The sequence below is a fragment of the Leptosomus discolor genome, chromosome 1 (assembly GCF_034619465.1).
Source record: "Leptosomus discolor isolate bLepDis1 chromosome 1, bLepDis1.hap2, whole genome shotgun sequence".
NCBI lineage: Eukaryota > Metazoa > Chordata > Aves > Leptosomiformes > Leptosomidae > Leptosomus > Leptosomus discolor.
This window is the reverse complement of record NC_141391.1, coordinates 6,808,866-6,834,719: the sequence shown is the minus strand read 5'-3', so window position 1 is coordinate 6,834,719 and position 25,854 is coordinate 6,808,866. Positions and strand designations below refer to the sequence as shown.

Below are 25,854 nucleotides of genomic sequence, written 5' to 3'. Positions count from 1 at the left end.
TAAAAGGTCTCATGACAGCTTGTTTTGGTGAGGAGAACTAAGGTAAGATGGTCAATGTGAGCCACCTCAGCTTTATCTCATCTCGGGTGAGTCCCCCAATACAGGTAAGTCAGTCTAGCTGCCTTTCCTTGTGTCAAGAAGGTTTAGTTAGGAGCAACTGCATACTAGACGTTGGAACGACTTCAGAGCTGGCACAGACAGTACCAATAAGCCTGAAATTTGCTAATCACATTCTCAACTTCGCTGCCAGAGCAGATGTTCACTATTGTAGAATACGCCCTGCTTCAAAATTCACTTGTTTAAAGGTCAACCACAAGTTGGAGGTTGCTGTTTCACAGTCTCTAACGCAGCTCCACACACACTTAGATCACACAAAGTATTTATACGGTGTGCTAAAATTACCTACAACTGCAAAAAAGCATTTTGATGAACTCATTTCCTAAATATATATAAAGCCTGAAAGGAACCAGAGACAGGAGGACATCTCGCCTGCTGTTATCACTGTCACGACCATTCAGTCTACAGTGACCTTCCAGCAGCTTTCAACAAGTCATTCTACCTTGTATGAAACAAAGTACAAACCCAAACCTGCTCTGAAGGTTAACACTATGTTGTTACGCACAGGTTTGAACCTGCACTTTGATAAAATTTTACTAACAAGAAAATGAAAATGCTCAACTTCTGATTAAGCATACTCACTTTTTAGTAGTTCCGTTTCCAATGCCCAAGTCTGTCACAAATTAGAAAAAGATACTATTGAAATTCTATTCATTTAGCAGAATTAAGTAAGTATTCATATGTTCGTGGTTCAATACTCACTGCCTACAAGATTGGCTAAAGATGAATCCAGATCATCTGACACCAATTTGTTAGGTGGTACTTTGGCAACCGGAAGACTCTGGTTTTGAGAGGCCACTGTTGGTTTTAGGAGACCACCTAGTTCATCAAAGCCTTGGAATGAGAAACAGAAAAGTGATTTGAATCACAGGCCTCCTGTGAATGTCACAACATGCAGTTAAATAGACAGCAAGTTCAGCACAATGGCTAAAATACAAATTCTAACCTAGTGATGCTACACTATACAAGAAGGATAAAACTTACACCTCTTGATAAAGAGTATATTTTCTACAGAAAGGAATTTCACTTTACTAGTTTAAGCTAGGCGGCATCAGGCCGCCATGGAACAGATTCACAGTGACTGCAAAGCAATCAAAATGTAAAACAAAATAAAGAATAAATATTGAAAGTATTTCAATCTTATAAAAGTGCATATGCATTTGCTTTTAGTGGATCAATGATTTGCCCAAAAAGAATTTGATGTCAAGAGTTCAACGTCAAAAGACCAGAAAGTATTTACTTTGCAGACACTCAAAAGAGAGTACTAACTACAACTACAATCCAAATTGGCCACGTATGCTTTGATAATTTATCTTAACATCGCAAGAGTAACATGTAGGCAGAGAAGTGCCAAAAACGTGTTGCACAGATACTGAGATGCAACTTTATCTAGTTTATCTAACTAATCTTCTGACCACACTCTACAACTACAGACATTAATTTCAGTTGACAGCATGTCAAAATGCAGGCTGTTCACTGTGTGAACTTTTACTGCACAAAATATTTAAGTGAAGGAAATCAATGCAAACATTTCAGCAGGGTGCACGTAGAAATAGTCTGTACAGAAAAATTATTTGATTAATAAAGAAAAACTGGGAGAAGAATGCCAGAATGAAATTGACCATTTAAAGTCAGCTTTCTCTTCTTCAGCTGGAACACTGCCACAGCAGTGTAAGTAAATACAGATTAAGAGATTTATACCTCAAGAATAAAAAAAAAAGGACATACATCATTTATTTTAGTAAGTGTCTTACCACCAGAATCTAGGACAACATTAGAAGATTTGTTCCCAAACACAGACTCAAAGTCAACATTAAGGCCAGCTGATGGCTGTGGTTGAGCAACAGGAGATGGCGTGAACCCTGGGGGGAAAACAGAAAGGAGTTCAATGTTTTTACACAGCATTTCCCATGAATCTACCTTCTTTATGCAAGACAAACCAAATAAAGATGTAGATTATTTAAGTACTGCAGAAACACTACAAGTACCTCAGAGGTCCAGATTACACCCTGACACAGAGAAGCGTGTAAGAGAGAGCTGCTGGCAGTTTATTTGAAGTTTATTCGGAGTTATGCCTCCAAAGAAAGGTTTTGTCTCAAAAAACTGGACAGACAGGCCATAAGAGACACTCCTCCTCCCCCAGTTGCTAAACCTCTGAACTAACTATTCACAACATTCTTTTACCAAATGCTTACAATAAAATTAGTGAGGAAATAATCACCAAACTTCTCCAGGAAAAGAAGCTGGCTGGGTACAGAACCTGTTTCAAGATTACCTGCCTGAAGATTATTCCTTTCATGTTTTATATTAATTGAGCAGTTCTCTTAGATACAACTGAAGTAAGATCCAAATCCTCCCAAGGGCCTTCAATTAGACACTCTTAATACTAATAATTTTTTTTTAGCATTTGCTTAGTTATCTTTGGACACACATTTTGCAGGTGATCATGCTTTGCAGGCAAGTTTCTAGTAATTATGGCCAAGGTACAGGGAGTTAAAGCAAAGTTTCAACCTCCTGTTCCTGTCTGAACTTACTTCACTTGTCTCCTATGTATTTGTAAAGCAGTGTTCTCCAAATACACAATTTTTTCAATGCTGCAAAATTTTGTTGCAGTACAACACATTGCGTATGATATCTGGCAGATTAAGTTGATAGTTCAGTAATGCTGATTTGTTTCTAAAATTGTATTTTTTAATGTTACATATGATCATGCACACAACTGTGCTTATCTTTACAATTAGGCAATTACAGAAGCAACTATTAACTTCATATGAAAGCACAAAAAAAATGCAATGCCATCTTGAAAACTAGCTCTTCTGGTTTCTAACAGAAATTTTGATGATATGGAGAAATAAAAGAAAAGGATCACAAGTACTTAAGCAGTAAAACATCACAGTGAGTGTAAATAACTGACCAAGAATACTTCTTGGATTTCATTTAGCTTGCTGTGACAGCACCTCATTTCAATCTTACTGTCTTCCTGAAATAAATCATATTTCACCTAAAAAATTAAGAACTATAGGATGCTACCCTTGAACATAAACTTCACAGAAGTGTGGATTACCTGTTGTTTCTTATTTGTCTTAAAGAAACACAGAACTCAACTCAAAAGCATCCATCTCTAAGAATCTAAACAATGTACTTTTCATTAAACACAAACCAAAGAAAACAGCATACAGCAAAACATGGGAAGCAGTAATGTGGGAAAAGATAGGGAGTAAATAAACAAGAAAATAAAATGAGTATCTTTATGACAAGTATACCACCAAGTCGTAACAAGCCATTTCAGAGATTCTCAGCTGTGGACAGGAATTCATTTGATGGGATGTCCTGCAACTCTTAAAGCCTTGCCTGTACCAACAGAAAACTTGACTTACAATAGCTCATATTTTTCCTTAGAAAACCTCCTTAACTGAGATGAGCTGCATTTCCTGCTCTCACATTTTAGGAAGTTTCAAGCTGTATGAAGCTAACTAGATGAGACGAGCCAGAAGACAAAATAATACGTAGGCCTCCTTTGAGTCAGCCTCTGAAAAACATCAAATCCTACTCCCAGTATCAACCACCAGCCCAGGGCATTTTGTCTAACATGGATGTTTCGAAAGGTGCAAAGGTCAGTATTTTGAATGCCGTTCCTTCGAGGGAATAAACCAACAAGACTTGACAGAAACTAATCATCCTGCTTTTTGGGTATGGAACAAAGGGAACAGAGTCATACACAGTATTTAACCTTTTGTTAAATGACTCTAGCTAATTTCTATTCAAGGACATCGAACCAAAATTTGACTTTATGGTGCTTTTAAGAACTAACTCTTCCACAAACAACTTATTGAAGGTATTCCTAAACCTTGCATAGCAACAATGTTCACACTCTGTTTGATCTGGTTAGAGAGATTATCATGTGTCACAGCGCACAGCCCGACTAGCAGCTGGCAGGATGGTATTCCAGAACCAGTACTGGGCTACTATACAGACATCATACAGCGGCACAAATGATTAGCCAGGAATTTAATTAAGCAGATGCCTTTTTCTCATGTTCCGTTGCAAAGCTTTGTACTAGTTCAGTGAGCTGTTTAAGAGCAACGTATCAACAAAAATAGCACAAGCAGCAAGAACATCCCAATCCCTTTGTCTTAAAAGCGATGAGGTAGAGCAAGATGAGAAGATAGTTATAACATGCAAGTCTTGTGTGGTATGTAGCAACACGTAAACTACAAGAGATCCTGAAATGGGGAGATACTCATTTCACATTTAGACTAAATAAGTCTTAGTTTAGCACAAACTGAAAAAATATATATCATTTGTGACAACACACCTAGTGCAAGCACGTGAATAAAAGTTGGAGCCACTATAGCAATGCGCTTCCGTAGTCAGTAACAAACCTACTAGCTCTAGGCACACAACACACTGGAATTTCTGTGTTTGTGGTAAGGCTGTATCCCATTACCTACCTCCAAATAGACCAGCTACAGAAGAAGGCTCATTGCGGAAATGAGAAGCATTAGGGTAAGCTTGAGGACCACAAAAAGAATCTGATAAGGCGTATCACACAAGAGAGAAAGCCAGGAAAGGAGAAGAGGGAGAGTTACAGAAAGAGAACCAAGATAAACTGTTTATCTGCTATACAAAAATTTAATTCAGTCTATAAATCCACATGTACTCTAATAACATCAAACCAACGGAATGAAATCAATACACAGACATACAGTAAGAAACAAGTTTACGTTATCTAGAACACAAAAGGGGAAAGCATGGTTTCAAAGTTACAGCTATATTGGGATCAATACTTTTTTTCAAGCAAATGCCATGTTTTACACCCTTGGAAGAAATGAGTGTAAAAGCTTCAAGGCATTTTTCTTATACCTGAAGTATAAGGATACCGCCCAATAGTGGATTCATATTTGGTTGCCACAAAAGGGTTTAGTTCAGTAAATGGATTGTAACGATCTAAAGAACCAGAAACAGTAATTTTAAATCCACGTTCACATTGTCATAGCACCTTGTTTGTGCTACAGCTAAAAATGCATTTACATTTCACATATTGGTCTGTCAGGAGGTCACGCTCTGGTTCTAGCTACATCTTGAGAGAATGAGACATTGGAAGGGAATGCAATGCACCAATGCCATCTATCTCCTGCAGCTTCAGGGCTGTTGCGTGACAAATACCACACAAACCAGAGAGTGCCACAAAACCCCCCAGGCTCCTTGTTCACAGCCCTGCACTGCTGCAACTTTTTGTACGACTGCAGAACAAATTATGCAGAGAAAACCAATCTGATTGAATAACAACCCTACCAAAAAAAAAAAAAAGCTGTATTTCAAATGAACATTCTACATTCACATGAGACACACACATTTTATTGGAAGCATGAGAAAGGCCAATTAGAAGCACAGGCCAGATTATTACACAGTAGGACCAGCTAAAGGTATTTGTATGCTACTGCCTCAGCCAACTAATCCTCCCTGGGAATTCACAGCAAGAGTTCTTGTGCTTGATCTTGCTTGCTTTCTCTCTCCACTAACCAAAGACAAGCTAGGAAACTAGTTAGCTGAAGTGACAAAGCAGAGGCGGTACGAATGATCTCTAAAGAGATCCCTTTGTTTTATCTCTGTTAACAAATATCAGAGGAATCAAAGATTTCTTTGTTATAAGAGTCTGGGTTCTTCTGTGATCAATTCTAGCAGGGTTCAATCTGCAAAAAGACAGCCCATGATGCAGCACAATTGTCTTAAAACCTAGCTTTGCTTAAGAACAGCACTGACATGTCATCAATTGATTTTTAGTCTGTGAAAGCTAACTTAATTCTTCATATCGAAAAGTAAACAAATTACTTGTAGCTGCACCAACAGAAATGTGAGAAGGATTCTAACATGACAGCCATGCTGAACCTCCTCCAAAATAAGATTTCAACAGTTTTAAGGTGAGTCATTAGTTTATCGCCTAGTAGGTAAACAGTTTGAGTAGGCCATGCACCATGGCTTTACCAGTTCTGTTAATGCCAACGCAACTGGGGGAAAAACACCCACTGCCAAAAAAATTAGATCAAGCTCCTCTGTTTAACAAGAACATTTCAACCTGAGGAACAAAGTAGCAGGGCTTCCTTTTCGTTCTCAGGCATATGTAGTGTTCTACCTTAAAGTTCCTACGCATAAGAGACTTTGTGCAAAACCGCACTCAAGCAACCGCTTTAACTATAACTAAGCTGCTTTTCATCAGGTAGAATCCCATTTAGGTAGCCAAGCAAGGATTGCAACACCATTTTCATGGTACAATTACTAAATCAAGTTCTAACACAGCACAAAATCAGCCCCAAATGATCAGCTTATAGTTTCTGGAAGGCCCCACAAACATACCTTAGAAACTGAAATAATGTTAAATTTTTTAGGAAATAGGAAATTAGTTTAAAATGGTACTTTACCAACAAACATTTCATGTGTGGGTGTCCTACTGGTGAAAGTAGATACATCAGAAGACACAGACAGATGAGCAGCATCGTTAGTTTTTGTAAGGAAAGGATTTAGGTTTGGAATGGCATCATCAACACTATCAACAGTAGCAGAAAAAGGATCTGTTCAATTCCAGAGAGCAAGAGAAAGAAGAAAAGGGAGATGTATTTAGTTACATGCTGCTTCCTAGGTATAGAAGACTAAGAGTTAAGAAGAGTCCAGGAAGTATAGTTTTCTCCTGTCATCTCTAAACTTGGGATGACCTAGCTAATTGTTTAATTTTTGAATTGTCCAGAATTATCTATTCTTTACTCAGGAAAAATACTAGAGATATTGACCACTTTTTTTTTTTTTAAATTAATAGCATCTTGGTCTTATCAAGTGTGCTTCTACCGTACTGTGTCTTATACTGAAAATTAGTATGTTATTCCTCTTTAAACACAATCAGTTTTTGCTTCACTCAGTCATGTCGTGACACTTGCAACAAATTCTCTGGAGCAGAAACTGCCTTTTAACATAACAGAACCCCAGGTGCTAAGCAAGGATTCCATGCAATACCATCCTGAGGCTAGCTTTAAAAACCCAAACAACAACAATGGAGCTGTACTTTTCATCCTTTGAAGAACAGCGTGTATGGGTTTTTTTGTTACTAGGCATCGTGAAATTTTCACAGAATCATAGAATGGTTTGGGTTGGAAAGGACTTAAAGATCATCTAGTTCCAACCCCCCTGCCGTGGGCAGGGACACCTTCCACCACACCAGGTTGCTCCAAGCCCCATCCAACCTGGCCTTGAGCACTGCCAGGGAGGGGGCAGCCACAGCTGCTCTGGGCAACCTCTGCCAGTGTCTCACCACCCTCACAGTGAAGAACTTCTTCCTAATGTTTAATCTCAATCTCCCCTCTTCCAGTTCTAAACCACTACCCCCTCACCCTATCACCAGACTCCCTGATCAAGAGTCCTTCCCTACCTTTCCTGTAGCCCCCTTTCAGAACTGGAAGGCCACTCTAAGGTCTCCCCAGAGCCTTCTCCAGGCTGAACAATCCCAGCGCTCAGCCTGGCCTCACAGGGGAGGCTTTCAAGAGCTATGAATACACCAAGGTAACGTACAGGACAACAGCACTTCCCTTACTACCTGGGGCATCAGGATTGTGGCAGATATGCCATCAGCTGCAAGCAAGCAAAAACCTGCTCTGCTTTGAGGGACAACAGCCAGCAAGCAGCGATGAAGAAAGTGTTCCTTATTAAAAAAACCCAAAACATTGGACCGTACTGGGGAACGACGGAAACATGGATCTAGGCGAGTCACTTCCTAAGGCATACAGGAGAGTTTCAAGGTTTCCTGAGGACGGATACAGTGGCCAAGCTAAAACACTCCTGTGTCCAGGATCCAACAGATAAAAGGGACAGGAAAGGCAGCTACACTTGCTGACAGAAGGAGCTGTGGTTTAGCTGACTGGCTTCAAAGGACATGAACCCTTGATGGAAAACTCAACAACTCACTAGTGAGATCAGCAAGAGCTGTATCTAGCCCGATTTGTTTCATCTCAGTGCCTAGAAGTGCAGCTTACTCTTCTAGGCAAAACCACCAGAGAAATGTCTGAATAATAATCATTTCAGTTTCTGGCCCATTTTTCTTTAAAAAACCCCAAAACTAACAACGGGTAAGATTACAGATTTCTCCACAACTCTTGGAAATACTACCACGATATGTGCAGCAGTTTCAAAGTATAAGTTATCTTCTCTCCCTCACTCTGACCTCCTGATTCTTAGCTGTACATCCCACACAGCTTGATAACGTGTAGATTGCAGTCACATGCAAGTCCTAAAGAAAACGAAATTTTAAAACCGTAACTGCATTATTCTTTGCAGGCTTAATACGTGCTTTGATTTCCTGCAACAAAATCTCAAGACACCTAATTCAGCAAGACCTGACTTCTCTCCCAAATTGCCTGGCTATGTTGCAAGAAAGAGTGAAATACCTTAAAAAGCCTTTTTTCTAAATCATTCAGTCAGCAAAATGACAGTGTCAAACACTGAATAAAGGATGAGCAGAATAAGCTCATGGAGTATTTGCAATATGTAACAGCAATGCAAAAATTTGTATTGCCTTATTGACGTCTTAGAAAGTAGCACTACCACTAACGCACTTGTGGACATGCCACTCAGCCAGTCACCTGAAACCAAGTCCTTGCTTTCAGGTACTGCTTAAAAGTGTTGTCTGCTTTGAATGCTCTTCTAGAAGCTGTAGAACAAACAGATCTGATAATAAAACAGGTCAGATTCTCTTTTAGTCAGCTACTAGCTTTTTTTTGTTGCTGCTTCACAACTCTTCTGATGCTATTGGTTCTCCTTGTAATTGGAAAAAATCCAAACAGATAGGTCAAACTGATTATTTCCACACCAATACATTTGGTTTGCTTCTGAAGTTTAGGTACAAATTGATAGCTGGCAAATAGATCAGACACAGCTGGCACGGTCTCTGAACAATCCCAATAAACAGGTCAGGTCAAACAATATGAGAGAAGCTAAAAAGGACAAGAAATTTTTAAACCATATTTGTTTGAAACTACTGTCCACTGGAATTATTTTACACATGCACTCAGCAGGAAGATTACTACATACTACATTGTTCCCAAATCCCAAGGTTGCGCACGGAGCTTCACGTGCTTCACTTGTAAGACAATGCAACACAACTTTAGATTATCAAGATTCTCAGAAGTGTCATCTGTTCTCAGACTCTTCACTTGTCTGCTTCACTCTAATTCTAGCCAGTGTGTTCAATCTTGTCCGAGCCTCAAAACTTGCCAATGCTAGCGACAAAGGTAACTGAAAATTAATTTGGTTTGTGTAATTTATATCCAGATTTTAAAAATTGCTGTCTCTCCTGACAGCAACACCTCAATATTTCTAATGACCACTTTCATTCTTGAATACATATGGCTTCTGTTTGTGTCAACGGAATCAGTCTGCACCTTCAGGCTATCATTATGCAGCTAACAATTCAGGTGCATTTAAAAGAGTAACTTGAATTTTGCAAACTTCTACCTTTAAGGTACCCAACTACCAGTATTTTACCTGAGAGAACAATAACAAAGGTGTTTCAGTGGCATCTGTCACAGTTTGACAAAAAGTAAACTGAAAACATAGTTACAGAACCCATTCTCCAGGAGTTTTAACTTTGTTAGCTTTAATACTTTTGGAAGCACAAGACAAAAGGCAGGAACCCAACTATAACCCTTTTGTAACAATTTATTATTTTATCACACACCTAAGAGCTGCTGCATAAAGTTTTTAACAGTGATTGACTTTTGTCCATTGCAACTTGTAGCTGGTTTGACACTCGTCTCAAGTCACCATATACACCAACACAAACATCGCCATGTCAGAGAATTACCTAAGGGAGGGATGCCGTGCAGTGGTTAGAGCACAGGACTGGAAATAGTTCAGGTTCCATTCTTGGCTCTGCCACTGACTTGCCGTGTGACTTCAGACAAGTCAGTTAATTGCTCAGATTTCCCCATCTGTAAAATGTGGAAAGCACTTCTTATCTACCTCACCTGTGTGAAGTGAGTGTTCATGTCTGTAAAGCTGAAGAGATTTTTCTTTTTTTTTATGAAAGGCAACAAAAAATTGTGAACCCAGAATTCTAGCCTAAAATTCTAACAGACAATCCAAAATCTTCACAGTTAATTAAATCGCAGAAGTATTTAGAAATGTGTCAATAGATATACCAATGACTGTTACTGGAGACTCTTAGCAGGAATTACACAACACTGAACAAACACAGACTTTCAGGCTAAAAAAGAAATACTAGCTGTGACGTGACCTTCGAGAGGAAGATAATTTCCCCTTTTCTCTCACTCATGGAACAAAATAGAACAAGTTGCAACAGAAGATATTTTCCAGAAAGCAAACAAGATGAGCCAACACCTTTTTCTCCATTTCTAACCTCTAAACCTAGTAAACATCGACATTTGTATGCATAACACAAGATGCAGTGAGGAGTATGTTTCTCAAAGATGCTCTCCTCAGCAAAACTAAAGGACAAGTAAACTACTTGTATTTATTTTTGAAGTTACCACATATATTAGTATTGCCTCCATCACTTGAAATTGTGTGTTATTTCTCCACAAACAAATGTGAGAAGGTACACAATACACAAAGCACACAGCAAAAAGGAAGGCAGAATGCATACACTGCTTATTATCAAGATATACAGGTACTGGAAAGATGTTTATGAAAAGTTACAGCTCAAAAAGAAACAGTGAAGTAAAATTTAGGACAGGATTACTGTGATGCTTACAAGTTTTCTGAAGCAGCAACTCCCAGTTTTTCACATCATAAAAGAAAGCATTTTTGCAAACATCTGATTTATATAAAAAATAATCTGGAAATAGCCATACAGTTCAGGAGTTTACTATTTTATTAAGTGTCATTTACGTAGAAAAGTAAAGAGAAACATCTTTATAAAATATTTTTAATCCTCCACCAGTATAACCAGCAGTGCAAGCAGGCAATGCGTTACCTACACCGGAAGTGTTCTGAACAGTGCGAAGTGGCAGAGAGAAATGGCTTTGAGTAGATAAGTGAATGCTGTAAGACCTAAACTAATCCTGAAGTAACATTCATGACTTTCTAGAGCGCTCTTCCTTGCCTACTTGCTGGAAGGACTTGCCTGTACCAATGAGGGTAATCTAGTATCTTATTCAGTCCATCCTGGCAACTGTGCAGAACGGTAATTGGGTGTTCTGAAGCAAATTTCAGAGGGAAGAGTTCCTTATAAATTTTGTCTCTTCACTTAAAGAGATCCAACCACAACTTTTGGCTAATCTTCCTTTGCAGTTAAATGAAATACAGCAGAGAATTTGTAAAGAGGTGCCTTATTTTGTTTTCAGTAACTAACTCTGCATTTTCTTGCCTTCTATGCATAGTTGTCACAACTGCCTCCTTTCAGGCCTCATCCAAGTTCTGTTCTATTATCACCTGAAAATTTGGTTTAACATTAGACAAAATATAAAATGTGTATTAAAACAATTTCATATTCAAGTTCCTGTGCACGCAACAAGGGCTATCTGGCAGACATCTTCACTAAGCTCCTGTAGCTTGCTGTGTGACTCTTTCAAGACAGCAGCTATGCAGCTGACAGAGCCGGTCAACGATTAAAGAAACTTTGCTGCTAAGAACTCTCACACCAAAATCCTTTGTAATCACCACATGCTGATGTGCTACTTTAATCCATACCCAGATTTGACTTTTTCCGCTCCCTTCATCTACTTGTAGCTTGCCTTTCCGAGACCTCTGTCTTTAAGGAAGAAACAGCCCACAGACTAGGGGAAACATGTCCAGAACATGGCCTAGCCACTAGAACTGTAATCGGATTCAGAGTTCTTACCTCCCCAGGTACCTCCTACTTGTGGAGTAGCAGATATAGGATGTATGGATGGATGAAAAGTTGGCTGCAAATCGAGCAGATCATTTGGCAGCTTCGAAGTGCTACAAAGAGAAATTAATACAACTCTTTAAACTACATTGCAGTTTTCAATACAAGGCAAATGCTAGCAACTGTCACCAGTAAGGAAAGCTTTGTTACAAACTGGTTGTCGCAAAATGGATAGAAGTAAGCCAAAATCAGAAAGTTTGGTGAACTTCCCATTTTCAGTTCTGTAGAAAAGTCATAATTTAGCAAGTTCTACGTTATGCCAAGAGACTTTTATCAAAGCTAAGACAGAAAGGCAGCGAGCTTTATCTTCCTTAGTCCAATACCAGGGCTAAAAAGCACGTTACGTTCAGCAATCTACAGCAACTTTTAAAATAACCTCATGAAAGCCCTACAGTATGACAAAGGCAGACAGAGAATGAACTCTAATGGGCTGCACCACCAAAATGTTACATCTAAATTCCACAACTCCTGTCTTTGCACTATCAACCACTGCTGAGAAACTGGCTTACATCTATCAGCTATTAAACAACTTTGGGGAGTCCAAAACATAAGCCTTGTAGCACTTGGTCACACATCAGTCATGTAAACAGAAACTCATTTAAATACACATTTTATATTATTCAAAACCAAACTGAGCCCTAGAAAAAAAAAATTAAAAAATAAATCACATGTAAGTGATGAGTGAAGTCTTAAATACATCTGCTGCAATAGTTTCAAGAGTCAAACTGGAAGAGTAAAACCCATGCTCTTGCAGAGAATTCATTTCATACTTCAAATTAGTCTTGGGGGAAAAAAAATATGGAGTACTGGTGTCCACCCAGAACTTTTTAGCACATGAAATGAACCAAAACTTGCACGTACAGCTGCTACTACGGACAGAAGCTACGTCACTGTGGCACCCAAGCATCTTTCAAAATGAGACTAGCAGCAACATCTTAGATCTCTGTCTTGCCAACCCAATCACTTGCATCATTCAGTTTTCACTATTCCTTTTCAACAGTGATTGAAATCACATGTCGCCACCACTGCTCCTATTGAACAGCAGCATGGTCTGGCACAGCCCTGTCATGTGAGCAGCAGAACCAAGATGATTTTTCAAGGCAAAGCTTGTTAGAGTTAATGATAGGTATTAATCAGACCCATTGCACCTAATAGCAAACAACTGAACTTATGACCCAACATATCCCCTTCATGGCAGCTCCTGCTGTAAGATCACTTCTTTGCTCATAGCAGTCATACTGCCAGCAACTGAATTTAAACACAGACAAACTAGCACTTGTTTTCTTAGAATAAAATGCTCTTGTCTTCACTATGTAGCATTTCTGGCTGTTTGAAGAAGCTTTATCAGATGTTTCTGTTTCAGACCTCTTAAGAAGCTAGTTCAAAGCATACACCCATTTCAAACATTTTGGCCTTGAAAAAGCAATTTAAAAGAAAATTTTTTTTCAAGGAAGTCTTTCAGTTACCAACACTGACAGATTCTCTAGCTCCTTCTATGCAATTTAGCTATTTTTCATGTATTGAGCGTCAAGTAATTTCCTACAACAGCTTTCCAACAGGGAAAGAAGGCTGTCAAAGTGCTGACTACTTTAAAAGAAGAGCAGATTCTTACATGAGCTCTAACAAAACAACTACGCAGTCCCTTAGGTTAGGATCAGACTCAGAGCAGAAACATGCCTTCAGAGCTACTTCCTTCTATACTGATAAAAGCACTGTACCTTCTGCTACTGCTTGATTTGACAGGCATTTTACAGAATGAAGATCACACCGACAGCTCCTGCTAGTTGAAGATCAGGATTAGTGTGCAGTGAGTACTCTTGCACTATCTTTACAAGTCCTTGCAGACAGACATGTTCCAGATACAACTCAAGACTGCAAAACCTGCCTCTCTTCTTTCAAACCCTGTTTCAGGCTTTCCTTTTTCTGAAAGTCTACCAAGAACAGTTGTTACTTTTCAAGATCTAGCAATGCAACATTAAATTCAGAACTACCTTTATGACCTCCCAAACTGAATTTTTATGTGACTTTCCCCAAATTAACGCGCAAGGTTCTTTGGGGGCAAAGCATGCATATTTCAAAGTTCCAACCGTCTGGCTCACCCACTGAGAACACCTACAAGGTGTGTTGGTGGCTGGTTCGTATCAGAAACTATTCTGCAAACAGATGGTGAAAACACACCTTTTATGTTATTTATGGAAACAGGATATTTTTGCATCAATTTAAAGAAATAATGGTTTTGATTATCACATCACTAATGTACTCTACACCCAACAACCTTCCTCAATGTACACTCTGCAGCAGAAATTGAGAGGAAACCCTCACTGCAGTGCATCTCACAGCAAAGCAACACCATTAAGCATACCTGTTTGAAGAGCTAGGGGTAGAAAAAATATCAATGGCTGGTGTAGTCATTATGCTTCCTGCTGCAGTCGACACAGGAGAAGCTGCAGTGGTTAAAGAGGGATGAGGTTTCTTTGCGAGTTCTTTTAGACGTTGCTCCTGTTGGGAAAGTGAGCTGGCGTAAGAGATGCAGAAACAACACTTGCGTATATGACTTTGGAGGCAAGTAAAGCAGAACTACAGAATTTTTTTTTCTTTATTCCACGCACCAGTATCAGCTGCTTATAATTACAAGAGCCAGCGGTGCCACAAATCCTTCAGAAACTATTTTAACAAACCCTCCGCAAGTTGTACGGTGTACATACATCAGATTGTACTTCCAGCGCTTTGCCAACAGTACATGTTCAATATTAATAACTGTTTTTTACCCTTTGCTCCTTTAAGAATCCTAGTAAGGTATCAACAAGAACATAGGAAAAGTGTTTTCAGTTAAAAATTCTGCATGCCTACCTTTAAAGCTTTTAAGCGAGCCTGTTCTTCCTCTAGCGCTGCTTGTTTTTCCCTTTCATCAACTTTTGTAAGGGACAGGCCAGTGCTTGCAAGGGAAGAGACTGCATTGGAAAGGGTGGTAGCCCTAAAGTAATTGGACAGGAGAAGAGCTGGCTGTTAATACGTGGCACGTAACAGGAATGTCTAAAGAACACTTTGCTTGTATCCACCCAGTCTCCTCCTGAACTCTTCATAACATTGGTTATCGCTGTACAATACAAAGTGCTAAGTTTAAATGAGATACACCGTATCAACTGCAAGATGAAAACACCTGGAACTCATGCTACCTACTTTTATACCCTGGACTTTGGATTTTTCCCCCTTAAATGTTTCCTCTCCAAACTGCACCACAGAATTCATGTTTAAAGCCCGTGCTCTTTTCCTGTTTGCCTAAGACGGCGATATTTGTAGACGCATGGGAATCTGCGATATGATCTGGGCTCCAATTCAAAATGTTGCTAATTTAACAGGTTTAGTTAAGAAATTATCAATGCAACTACTATACCCCAGAGGAATCATTTGCAGTTTGTCATCAGGTTTAAGAGTGTGCAAAAAGATTTAAACCAAATACTTAAGTTTTAAACCAAACCAAAGTAATCTTACCAAAGAAAGCAAATATTCGGAAGAGTAGCTAACAAAAGATGCTAAGACCCAATATTGTCACTACCATTAAAAAAAGAACATATAAAATAGTACTGCCTTATTTTTTGAACATGCAATAAAGAAATGCTATTGAATTTGGAGGTCTTCTCCCCCAACATTCAGCGTTTTTAAATTTAAACAATGAAGGTAGTTGCTAGAGGACTCCTCTACATTGCACTTCATGTTTTTGCAAGCACTCAAAATCTGTGAATACCTTTTACCATACATGTTATGGCATTAATCTCCAATTACTTTAAAAAATACATTCTTAATTCTGGGAGCACTTCCTTGCTTTTGACAGAAAAGGGATTACAGTTGAGACAGAGGAGTCTAAGGACATTAATAAATAAATGTTTCATACTTTACAGAAGTCTAATTATTAACATAAAATGAACACTTGCAGGCAGTAAATGAAAAAACCTTAAGTTTCTCTTCAGACGTTCAAGATTAGGTGTTGAAAGTCTAACTACTACACAAGGGATTCTACAGCAAGTGCTTGCAGCTCCCTAGATTCTAGTTCTGTTGACCTGGAAGAAGCTTAATTACTCAGCAAGAGAGATGATAACTTGCTATTCCACATTGCTAATACAGTGTCTTCAACACAAGCCTACACAAACCTTAGTCTATAATGAAACCGAAAATAAATCGAAAATGGATTTAACATTCAATTCAACAATGGTTTAAAAGGACAAGGGCATAAGAACCTGCTTGCAGCTGTGGAATCTTTGATTTTCTTCCCTTCTAGAGAAGCTAAATGTTGTTCCAAAGCATCAAGAAGGCTACTCGGTGCCTGCAAAAAGAGACATTTGGGAACAGATCTGAAGAATCTAAGGCAAAGCAAATCAGTAGTTAAAAGACTTTCAGAGAATGCAACTGCAGGGCAACTGGTACAACAGTTCAGAATACTTATACTGCATCTTGGCATCCTGTACAAACTTAATTACTGAGAATATCAGGTGATGCACTCTCCTCACTACATTACTCTGTCATAATGACTCACCAGTAAGTACAAAATATGTCAAGAGATGTTAAAATTAACAGCTAGGAAACAGCAAGCAGACAATCAGAAGCAGTCAGTATTTCAAGAGACACTAAGAAAGAAATTGTACCTGAAGTCATTTCTACGTGCACACTCTGCAAGCCTTCACAATGATTTAAATGGGCATGCAGCCAAAAGCAAGCCTGCCAAAAGCCACAGCTTCGTATCATCATGTAAAAGTTTCATTATGTGAAGTCACAGATATAAATTGCATCTTCAAGCATACTCAGTTGAAGTATGACAGAAATGATTTGTAATATTTTACAATAGGATCACTGCATACAAAAGCCAGGCTCTGACAGAGGTTGGATTTAATCACCAACTTGGAAATAACTTGGTGACAATATACACAAGAAAGCATCAGCGAATGCCATAATGCCAAGTTTTTCTCATTATGCAACCCCCAAACAGACATGTACTGGCAAACACATAATAGGTTTACCTACCTGTGAGAGATCTGGTATGTCTCCTCTGTCAATTCCAACTTGCTGTAATAAAACAAATAAGCTTGAGAACCTGTTTGCTTTTGTTAAAGGCTGAGATGCTCAAAAAGCAAACATTAAGATGAAGTCATGTAAAAAGCACAAACCTGCCCATATACATTTTAAATCTCCACAATCTCAACTGTATAATGGTTGATTACAATAAATTCTTCTGTTAATGTATACACATTTGAAGTAGGTGTGTTACAGATATTTTAACAGATACAACCTTAGAAATAAAACAGAGTGAAATCAAGTGTTTCAGAACTAAGGCTAGAGAGGCTTGCCTATCCCACAACTTCCACAGTAAATTCTCAGACCTACTGACACCAAGCATATCTTTGCTAAAACAAAGCACCTTCAAAGTTTTGTAAAGAAGCTGTTTTCTAAAATGCAGATCAAACATATCCTGCTGCAGAACATCTTATATATTGTTACATTAGAAAGACTAATACCTTCAACTTCAGTTGATCGTGTTATCAGCTGAAGACAGCTGAAGGTAGTATCTTGGATAGAGATATTTGTCAGGGCAGACAGCAAGCCAAGCTTTACAAGCTTAATTGTTTGTTAAGTGAGATATGAATAATGAAGGAAAGCAAAATGAGAACATGGGTGCATCTCAACTGAGGAATTCCATACACTAGGACATCAATTCAGCAATGCTTCAGACACAAGAATGTAACAGACTAAATACAGTTTAAAAAAACCACAAACATTTTGCAGGGTAGCCGCTTCTTCCTCTAAACACACCTATAGCCAAGACATCTTTAAAAAAAATAATCCCATGTTCATCTACTTGTCTCAGATTATTTGTGAAACTTATTTCATCCAAAACTTATGGCAGAATTGTGGGTTTCAAACCAGAATACAGCTAGAATCATAGAAAGTAACAGATCAGCATCAAGTTACTTAATTTGTTTAAAGCAAGGCTTTTCAAGGAAAGCTCCCAATTATTATGTAACCAAGGAAATTTTAAAACGCATTATTTACACATCCTCCTAAAGTAAAAGATAAACCAGTAAGTATTTTGTACTCAGGTTTTTCAATACAGCCCTCAAATGAACTAATCACCAGGGTAGACTGACAAGACCACCCTTGATGGAACTGCAATGAGGCTGGAAGGAAGAAGTACCTGCTTTATGAGAAAATAAGCACTTCACAAACTGTTTCACATAAAGGGCAAAGTTTGGCCAACTAAAGTTTACCTCTGCAACTTTAAGGAACTCCGAGATCCGTGTCATTCTAGTGAGGAACTTTTTATATATATCAAGGCCTTCTTTGCACTGGTTCTTTTTCATATCAAAGTATTTTTCTATGAACAGTAAGAATACTTGCATTAAATATGAAATCAAGCATTCTGCAAAGGGTATGCAAAGTAAAAGCATATAGAACAAGACAAACAGAAAACACCTGCAGGTCTGTTTTATCACATTAACTGCAGAAGTCACTATGCCTAACTTGCACCAAATGGCAAAAGCTCCTTTGAACATGAGCTAACAATCACACACATGCAATTACACATCACCTTGCAGGTACCAGATCTCACAAAAGCATAACCACCCTGAAGAGGACAATTAAGTTTAAGAATAGGTCACCCAAAGAAATGTAAATTCATCCTCATAGGGGAGAAAAAAAAAAAAGGCAATTTTATAGTCTGGCAGTCAAACACCTATTCTATCCCAGTGACCACATATCAGGTAAGATTTTGATATTCTCTGCCAGTAATGCCTCTTGTTATGGTGTGGTCTGCAGCAAGGTGCAACTGATAACAAAACACTGGTGCCCAGAGTGAGAAGGTCCCGCTCTCCTTTTTGAAATAGCCCTTTCAAGTCCTGTTTCTATATTAAGCTTCACTCAAAACACGAGTGAAAGCAACTGCCTGCTAGTTGTTCTTACTGAGGGAAGAGAAGTAGACAGGGCTTCAGACTGGAAGCACGACTGTCCTTCACTGGCTAATTCTGGATCTCGCTTTCCATTTTGCAAGCATCGGGTAATAAGAGCAATCAGGTAGCTTGATCCCATCATAGAATACTATCAAGCCAAGCAAATCGACAGGTTACTTGAACTTAATTATTTTCCAGATTTGGGCTCCCCTGCATCTCCAGTGTGTGCAAGTGAAAGGGCTTGAACCCTGAATTTGTAATTCCCCTTAAACTGTAAGATATGCTCTAGAAACCTAAGCCAACCGATTATTTAACCAATCAACATTACAGTTTCAATACTCAAGCAACCACAGATGCTGTGACTGCAAATTTGTAACTGGCTATAACTTATTCCACTTAATAAGATACAAAATCTGATCTTGTTTCTTAAAGAAAAACACATCAATACCGTGATTCGGGTTTGCCATGCAGTTCAATGAGACAATAAGACCCCAACCCCCCACCCCACCCCCAGAAAACCCAGCAACAATGCAGTGCCAGAAAAAAAAAATTAAGGTAAGTAAATTTTGAACAGGCTTTGCTTTCAGAAATTTACCCAACCCTGTATACAATGCAATGGAAAATTCAATTGGACAGAAAAACCTTGGAAATAAATCTGAATTGGAAATTACAGTAATATTCTGATGTTTTACCGTAAGGCTATTCCAACTTCTCAAAACAGAGCAGCTCTTTGCGATTGTTTACTGAGCTCCCTCCCCAGTTTAACATTGAAAAATGAGTTATATTTACCCAAGAGGTTAATAATCCCTTCGTTATATGCCGCAAACAGTCTAATGGCATCTTTGAAGAGAAGCATGAAGGCAGCATTAATTACACCATTTGTAAGCTCATTGCTATTGACCTAGGAAGATCAGAAAAAAGTTAATTTAACTGAATTGATCCCTCATTGGAAAACTTCTAGTTGAACTCCACTACTCTATCCCAAGGCATGCTTTCCAATCATCTCACTGGCTATTAGTGGAAAGCAGCAGCATAGCAAATCAACACAGGATCTCTCAGCACAGAATTAAATCATTTTGGCAGTCATTTTTGTTCACTAATGTTAATGTTCGCTAACATAACCAGAGGACAGAGAGCAGAAACAATCAACTTTTAAATGAATAAACAATTCTTACACAGTGTACACACATAACACTGCTTTAGCACAAAGCATTCTCGCCAGTGGGCATCATATTTCTTTTTACTGATTTCTTGGGGGTACACCAATGAATAGAACAATTTGTGCTCTTTAAGATGTGCAGATAACATGGAACCAGGTTCAAAACCTTTAATCCTGACCTATTTTACAAGCTTGTGCAGGTTTGTACAACAAAGTCAATGGTATGCTAGACATACACATGCTGCTAAACTTACATTGAAGTCAAGAAGTGCATCCATTTGATTTTGTATAATTGGTACAGTTTTTAGGAGTTTTTCTGTGCTCATTGTTCTCATCACTCCATCAGCCCTGTTGTGCAAAACAAAAGAAAATTCTTCACCTCAATTTCGAAGGCAGTTGTTAGTGAGAAACATGACATAGAAAATAAAACAGGTCATTGGAGAACATGTTTAAATCATTGCCATTCAAAGCAGGTACTTTGGTGTTTAGGAATGCTGTCTAGCCAATACAACTGTAACTAGAGTGTACTAAAGCAACACTTATTTGGCCAAAATCTGAATCCAAGGTGAATTTTTATTCAGAGGAAATGAAACTCATAGTGCTTAGAAATATAGCAGGGCTATGATGCATCATGTAGCCAAAAAAAAATGCTCTGAAGGTTATTTCTGAAGCAAATTTCTACTTGCTCTTTTTCCAATCATCTGATTATTATTTCGTGTCAGTTTGCATGATTTTCTTTTCAACTAAAAGCAGTAAGAATGAACAAAGGTGGCAATACATTTTTCAAGTTTTTTCAGGAAGACGACAGAGACTACATGATGCTTCCTTTTAATGGCTGACTACCAATATTTGCTCGTTTATTAACTGTCCAGATTAAGTACACTTAAGATAAAAAAAAAATCCAAGAAAAGCAGCCACCAAGGAAGAGATTAAAACACCTCAGTAACAAGAAACAACTGCTTTCTGTAAGACAAATCAGACAGCCTTGCAGTTCATCAGTAAGCACACAGCAAACCAAATTTCCCCTGCAAGTGCAAATCTCACAGTGCACCTGCAAGGAAAAGGCTGTGGCTCCTCTCCAGACTGGAAGGCAATTGGGAACAGGCTGCTTCCAGCTTTCTACTCATGCTGTGTGCTCTCTCCTAACAGCAACTGCAATAAACCTAATGTGGCAGAGTGTGGGTGCAGAGCCCCTGAGAAAAACTGAGGCGTGGAAAACTGCCACCAGAGCAGTTATCCCTGCTGGCTCACAGAAGGACCTCCAGGCACATGCTGTGGGTTAAATAATTCACCTCATTAGACCTAAAACACCTGATTATGAAACAGTTGTGTATCTTTCTAGTGTGTATCTGCAGCCACCTGACCACTCACACATCGTCTATGTGGAAAAGGCTCAGTGTTTTGTGGTGTTGGGGCTCCAACCACCTCTGAGGGCAGAACGAGCAGGAGGAGCCCAAGAGTTTCCTTTTTACTTTGCCATCATGTTTCAAAACCAAATGGACTGTAGAGTATTAGCAAGGAAACCGAAGGGATCTGGACAGTATTCTCAGGCCAATTCCAAATGCCTTTGTAATGCTAATGCAAGATATCATTAGACAGCCCACTACGGCAGTTAACTCATTTAAGATGAGATTTTTGTGGGTTAAGAATCAGGCTTTTGGTATAAATTATCCCATATATGGATTATAAAGGATGACCAAACGTAAAACTAAAGTTATGTTTTTAAACTTTAAAAAGCACTGCATACAGAGATGATAGACAAAGTAAATTGGTACCTAGTCTCAACCAACCTATTTCTCTTAAAGGAGCTCACTTTCCAGGGAAACTTTAAATTCCTGTAGACAAACTCAGAATAGCATCTACCACAATTCTCTGTTAAAAGCATGAATTGCACTACTTTTACAAAGGTTGTAGACTTCACATAGACATTTTGGGACAAGAACAGAGAAACACCAGGAGAGACTGCACAGTGTTTCTCAGAACGCCTGTCATTTAACCATTCCAGAGCTAGAAGCACAGGTAAATTGCACAGTCCCGTGTACTACATGCAAGACTAAGTAACTTCGTGATGTATTGTGGAAGATTTGTCCAAACTTCTACTTTTTTGATACATACTTTGATACGTACCATTTTTCATTTCTTTACATTAAACTGTTAACGTTTACAGAAGTAAAATATTTTTGCAACATACGTAACTGAGCAGTTGAGCCTTTGTGTGTCATGGGAGACACTCAACTGACAAAAGCAGACATTGCCATCTGTACTAGGTTGGAGCCAACACCGGTATTTTCCACTTGCATTACAGGACATAAGACAAAACGTCAAGCTAAGCAGAACAAAACACAGTCCTTACCCTCTTTTTACTTTTGTGAAGTCAAAAGCCACTTGTCTATAGGAAACTGCCTTCTCATTCAGATATCTACTATACCGTCTGATAAACGTTGACATGTCATAACCTAAAAAACAAGTTTCAGAAGCTTATTACCTACCTAGTCAATCAACAATTACTCTAAATTAACATTATTCTAAATAAAGACCAAGTTATTAACACAAGGCAGCTTGATAATAATTTTCCCTGATTTTATATAGTTAATCTGTGTCACGAAGAACCATGTATGTCATTGTAGTCACCATGTAAATCAACAGACATTACTGCAAATATCTCGAAAACATGAACTACATAGACGTTTACACTTCAAGTAAATTACTTCCAAAAGCAATACAAAGTATTTTTATGCAAGTTTTCTCATGCTGCGACAGAAATTGCTACCAAAAAAAATGAAATGACCCATTCAAAAGATGTTCACATCAACTCCACAACATGATCTCTCACTTACAAGGGAATAGAGAAAAGAGGCACTGAAGGAAACATGAGACATGACAGAAATTTTCTTACGTTAAGACAGTGGTGACAAAATATTTTGATAACTGTCAGTCTAAGAATACAGACCAAGAAAAAGATCTGTTCATAATCTACACCGAGACCACAGAAGTTACAACTCAATAAAATGAGGCAATTTGGTAGACTCTTGGTTATCACTGAGGTTTCTGTGCCCAGGCAACCACCCTGTGTGCCTGTTTTAGTATGTTTGGGGAAAAATCGGAAGCAATTATATAAAGTAGCACAGAAAGTAAGAAACCAGCTCAGGAGGCAACAGCTACATGTATGATTAGAACTGCAGCATAACAGTTTGGAAGGGTATTTCAGTTGAAAACCCTGAACCAGAGAGAAATTTGCCCACAGAATTTGTCTCAAAGATGATGAAATTGTCTTTGAACATTTTCCAAAAAAGTTAATTTATTTTTTTTTATACACAGTTCTTGTCTCACTGACATGCTGTATCTAATATATATATAATGCTTTTTTAAAAAAGTTTAACTTGCTAATCAAAATACACCTCTACAAATGGTGAAATCTCTTCAGAAACAGGAGGAATACTAAGTCAGATCTGTTTAACCAAGAAGGTTAGAAGCATTTATAAGTAAGCCTTTCCTAAAAGATGCAACAAATTCCTCCAGCAGACAGCTTCTGCCATGTCACAACAGCATTTTAAATTAAGAAATGCAGTCTGGGGTAAAACAGACAGAAAAATTACTTCTTAAACGACACGGCCCATTAGAGTTACCAAGTTGTAATTACTATCCCCCCCCAGCACACCACTAACTTTTAAAGGAAAAGATACCTTACCTTGCAATCCACTTTTGTCTAGGAAATTGCTCAAATTAAACAATGTGTTTCTGGACGCCAGATACTGGATAAAACGCTAGATAAAAGGAAAAATTTGAATGCTTTTATTACATTACCAATGAGCTGGAACTAAGGTAACAGCACTAGAAACTCTTTTTAGCCAGCTTATGAAACTCAGCTTTTATGCTTTAAGACTGGCTTTAAATCTGGAAACCATTACAAAAACTTAGCTGAACTCTCAAATGAAGCTAGTTATTTTTTATGTAAAAAAATATCTGAACAAATCAAAGTCACGTAGACATTGCATGACAGCCTCTGACTGAAAGACTTTATTTTAAGCCAGAATATGGAACTGGAAACTTCTGAAAAAATCCCCCCGAATATGTTTTCATTTTACATGCTCACAGCTACAGTGACTGCAATTTTGTAACAGTTGATTTCACTTTACCAATTAGCCAAAGCATCTTTGCTCAGCATACAACTCCTTAAATATGAAAATAAGGTGATAAACATGTTAGTTTGCTTATAAATCAAACATTAAACAAACATAAGAATCCATACGAAGCATTAACAGTATCACACTTAATACACCTCATTAGTTACACATAATTCTGAATTACGTTTCACAAAATTAATGATGCTATTTTCATCTTGTAAAGACATTTCAGATCACTTGTACCACATCTTAATTCAGTAGGAAAAACAATTGTCTTATGAACCATTGTATAGGAAGCTGCTACAAAAATTAATCAGTCACTTGCAATAACATTTAGACAGAGGAAAAAATAGTTCTGATTAATGCAATGTACTACTGAATTATTTTCATTAGCATAAATACATGAGTTACATAGAAAAAAGACTGGAAAAGAGTAAAGGCATTCAGTGCTGAGCTATAAATGAAATAAGCAAAAGCTGGAGGACCAAACACTTTCCCGTTTTTTACAAAAGGATTTACAGATTATCTATAAACTTCTAGACATTTTCATAAGCACTCAATTTCCACGTTCATTGTTCCAAGCACTATTTCTAGCTGTGAAAAGTTTCATCCTGAGCAGCAATCTTACCCTCATTACTTCTGTAACACATCTGGCAGTTTTATTCTTAAAATGGAAAGTATTTCAGACAACGATCCCATGAAATACCTTTCATTACTATGAAGAGCATTGATATCAGTTTAAAATTTATATGACTGAAAGCGCAAGCAGAGCAAAAGCATATAGCCTCTATTTCAGAAAGTGTCAATTATCCCAGCGATAATGCTTAAAGTCAACATGAGAAGTTTGCCCTCTTGTGGCTTGCTTAGCTTCAAAGAATAGATTTTCACCAAGACCAGAAATACGCTGAGGCTAACCTACAAGGTTTTTTTAAAACCTAAAACTTAAAACCCCCACAATCCAGCCAGTCAGCCAGAGGAAGTAGTTACATGACTTATAAGAACTCTGAATGCAACCTGAAATGAAAAAGTTTTGGTCCTCTCTACAAAATCCTATTGTAATTTTCTAAAGCTATTGTAACTACTGTAACTTTCTAAAGCTATCCCTCTTAATTCCCAGATTCATATAGCTTACATTCTACTGACTGTTTGCAGTAAAAGGGAATGTTTAAGAAAGACTTAAAAGTATAGTTTTGGTTTTTTAAATGCAGAAAATTCAAGCTGCTGCTATGCTTGGCATTTCAAAAAATAAGACCCCATAGGAATTCCAGTTGTGGAACAAAACAAACATTCCTTTTTGTTTATTTGGGGTTTTGTTTGTTTAATTGTTCTACAGCATTTGTTGTTTAGCTGTTCACACTCAAAGCCAGCTCACAGGCACACGTTTGTCTTCACTGCAAAAGGTTAGGAGGTGACGGTGGAAGCCAGTTCAGAATAGTCATCTGGGAGAAAACACCATCCAGATTAGCTAGAGCATGAACCTAAAAAACACTTCCATTTTCAGCCTTCAGAATCCCATTCAAGTTCATTTCTGTTGGCTTTGTTTGATTTATTAGAATAACACCACAAACAGAGGTACCTCCAGCACCCAGGACACTTATTTTTGATTCTAGATTTACCAGCTTTAAAGTA

General features: G+C 38.2%; 1 protein-coding gene across 3 annotated transcripts in view; it reads right to left on the bottom strand.

The window, feature by feature from the left end:
* PICALM (phosphatidylinositol binding clathrin assembly protein) overlaps positions 1-25,854 on the bottom strand; it is a 69,390-nt gene that overhangs the window by 14,200 nt on the left and 29,336 nt on the right. For 2 of the 3 annotated variants that reach the window (XM_009956276.2, XM_009956275.2), the window contains exons 3-15: positions 23,790-23,865; positions 22,455-22,557; positions 20,356-20,449; positions 19,732-19,843; positions 18,265-18,371; positions 17,024-17,065; positions 16,243-16,328; positions 14,858-14,981; positions 14,370-14,506; positions 11,960-12,060; positions 1,872-1,979; positions 820-951; positions 700-730 (exon numbers count right to left, since the gene is read on the bottom strand). In XM_009956276.2, the coding sequence (XP_009954578.1) occupies positions 700-730; positions 820-951; positions 1,872-1,979; positions 11,960-12,060; positions 14,370-14,506; positions 14,858-14,981; positions 16,243-16,328; positions 17,024-17,065; positions 18,265-18,371; positions 19,732-19,843; positions 20,356-20,449; positions 22,455-22,557; positions 23,790-23,865 (1,253 nt within the window). Of the gene's footprint in view, positions 1-699; positions 731-819; positions 952-1,871; positions 1,980-4,568; positions 4,650-6,536; positions 6,687-11,959; positions 12,061-14,369; positions 14,507-14,857; positions 14,982-16,242; positions 16,329-17,023; positions 17,066-18,264; positions 18,372-19,731; positions 19,844-20,355; positions 20,450-22,454; positions 22,558-23,789; positions 23,866-25,854 lie in introns of all 3 variants that reach the window. The other variant, XM_086475801.1, reaches the window with a different exon arrangement.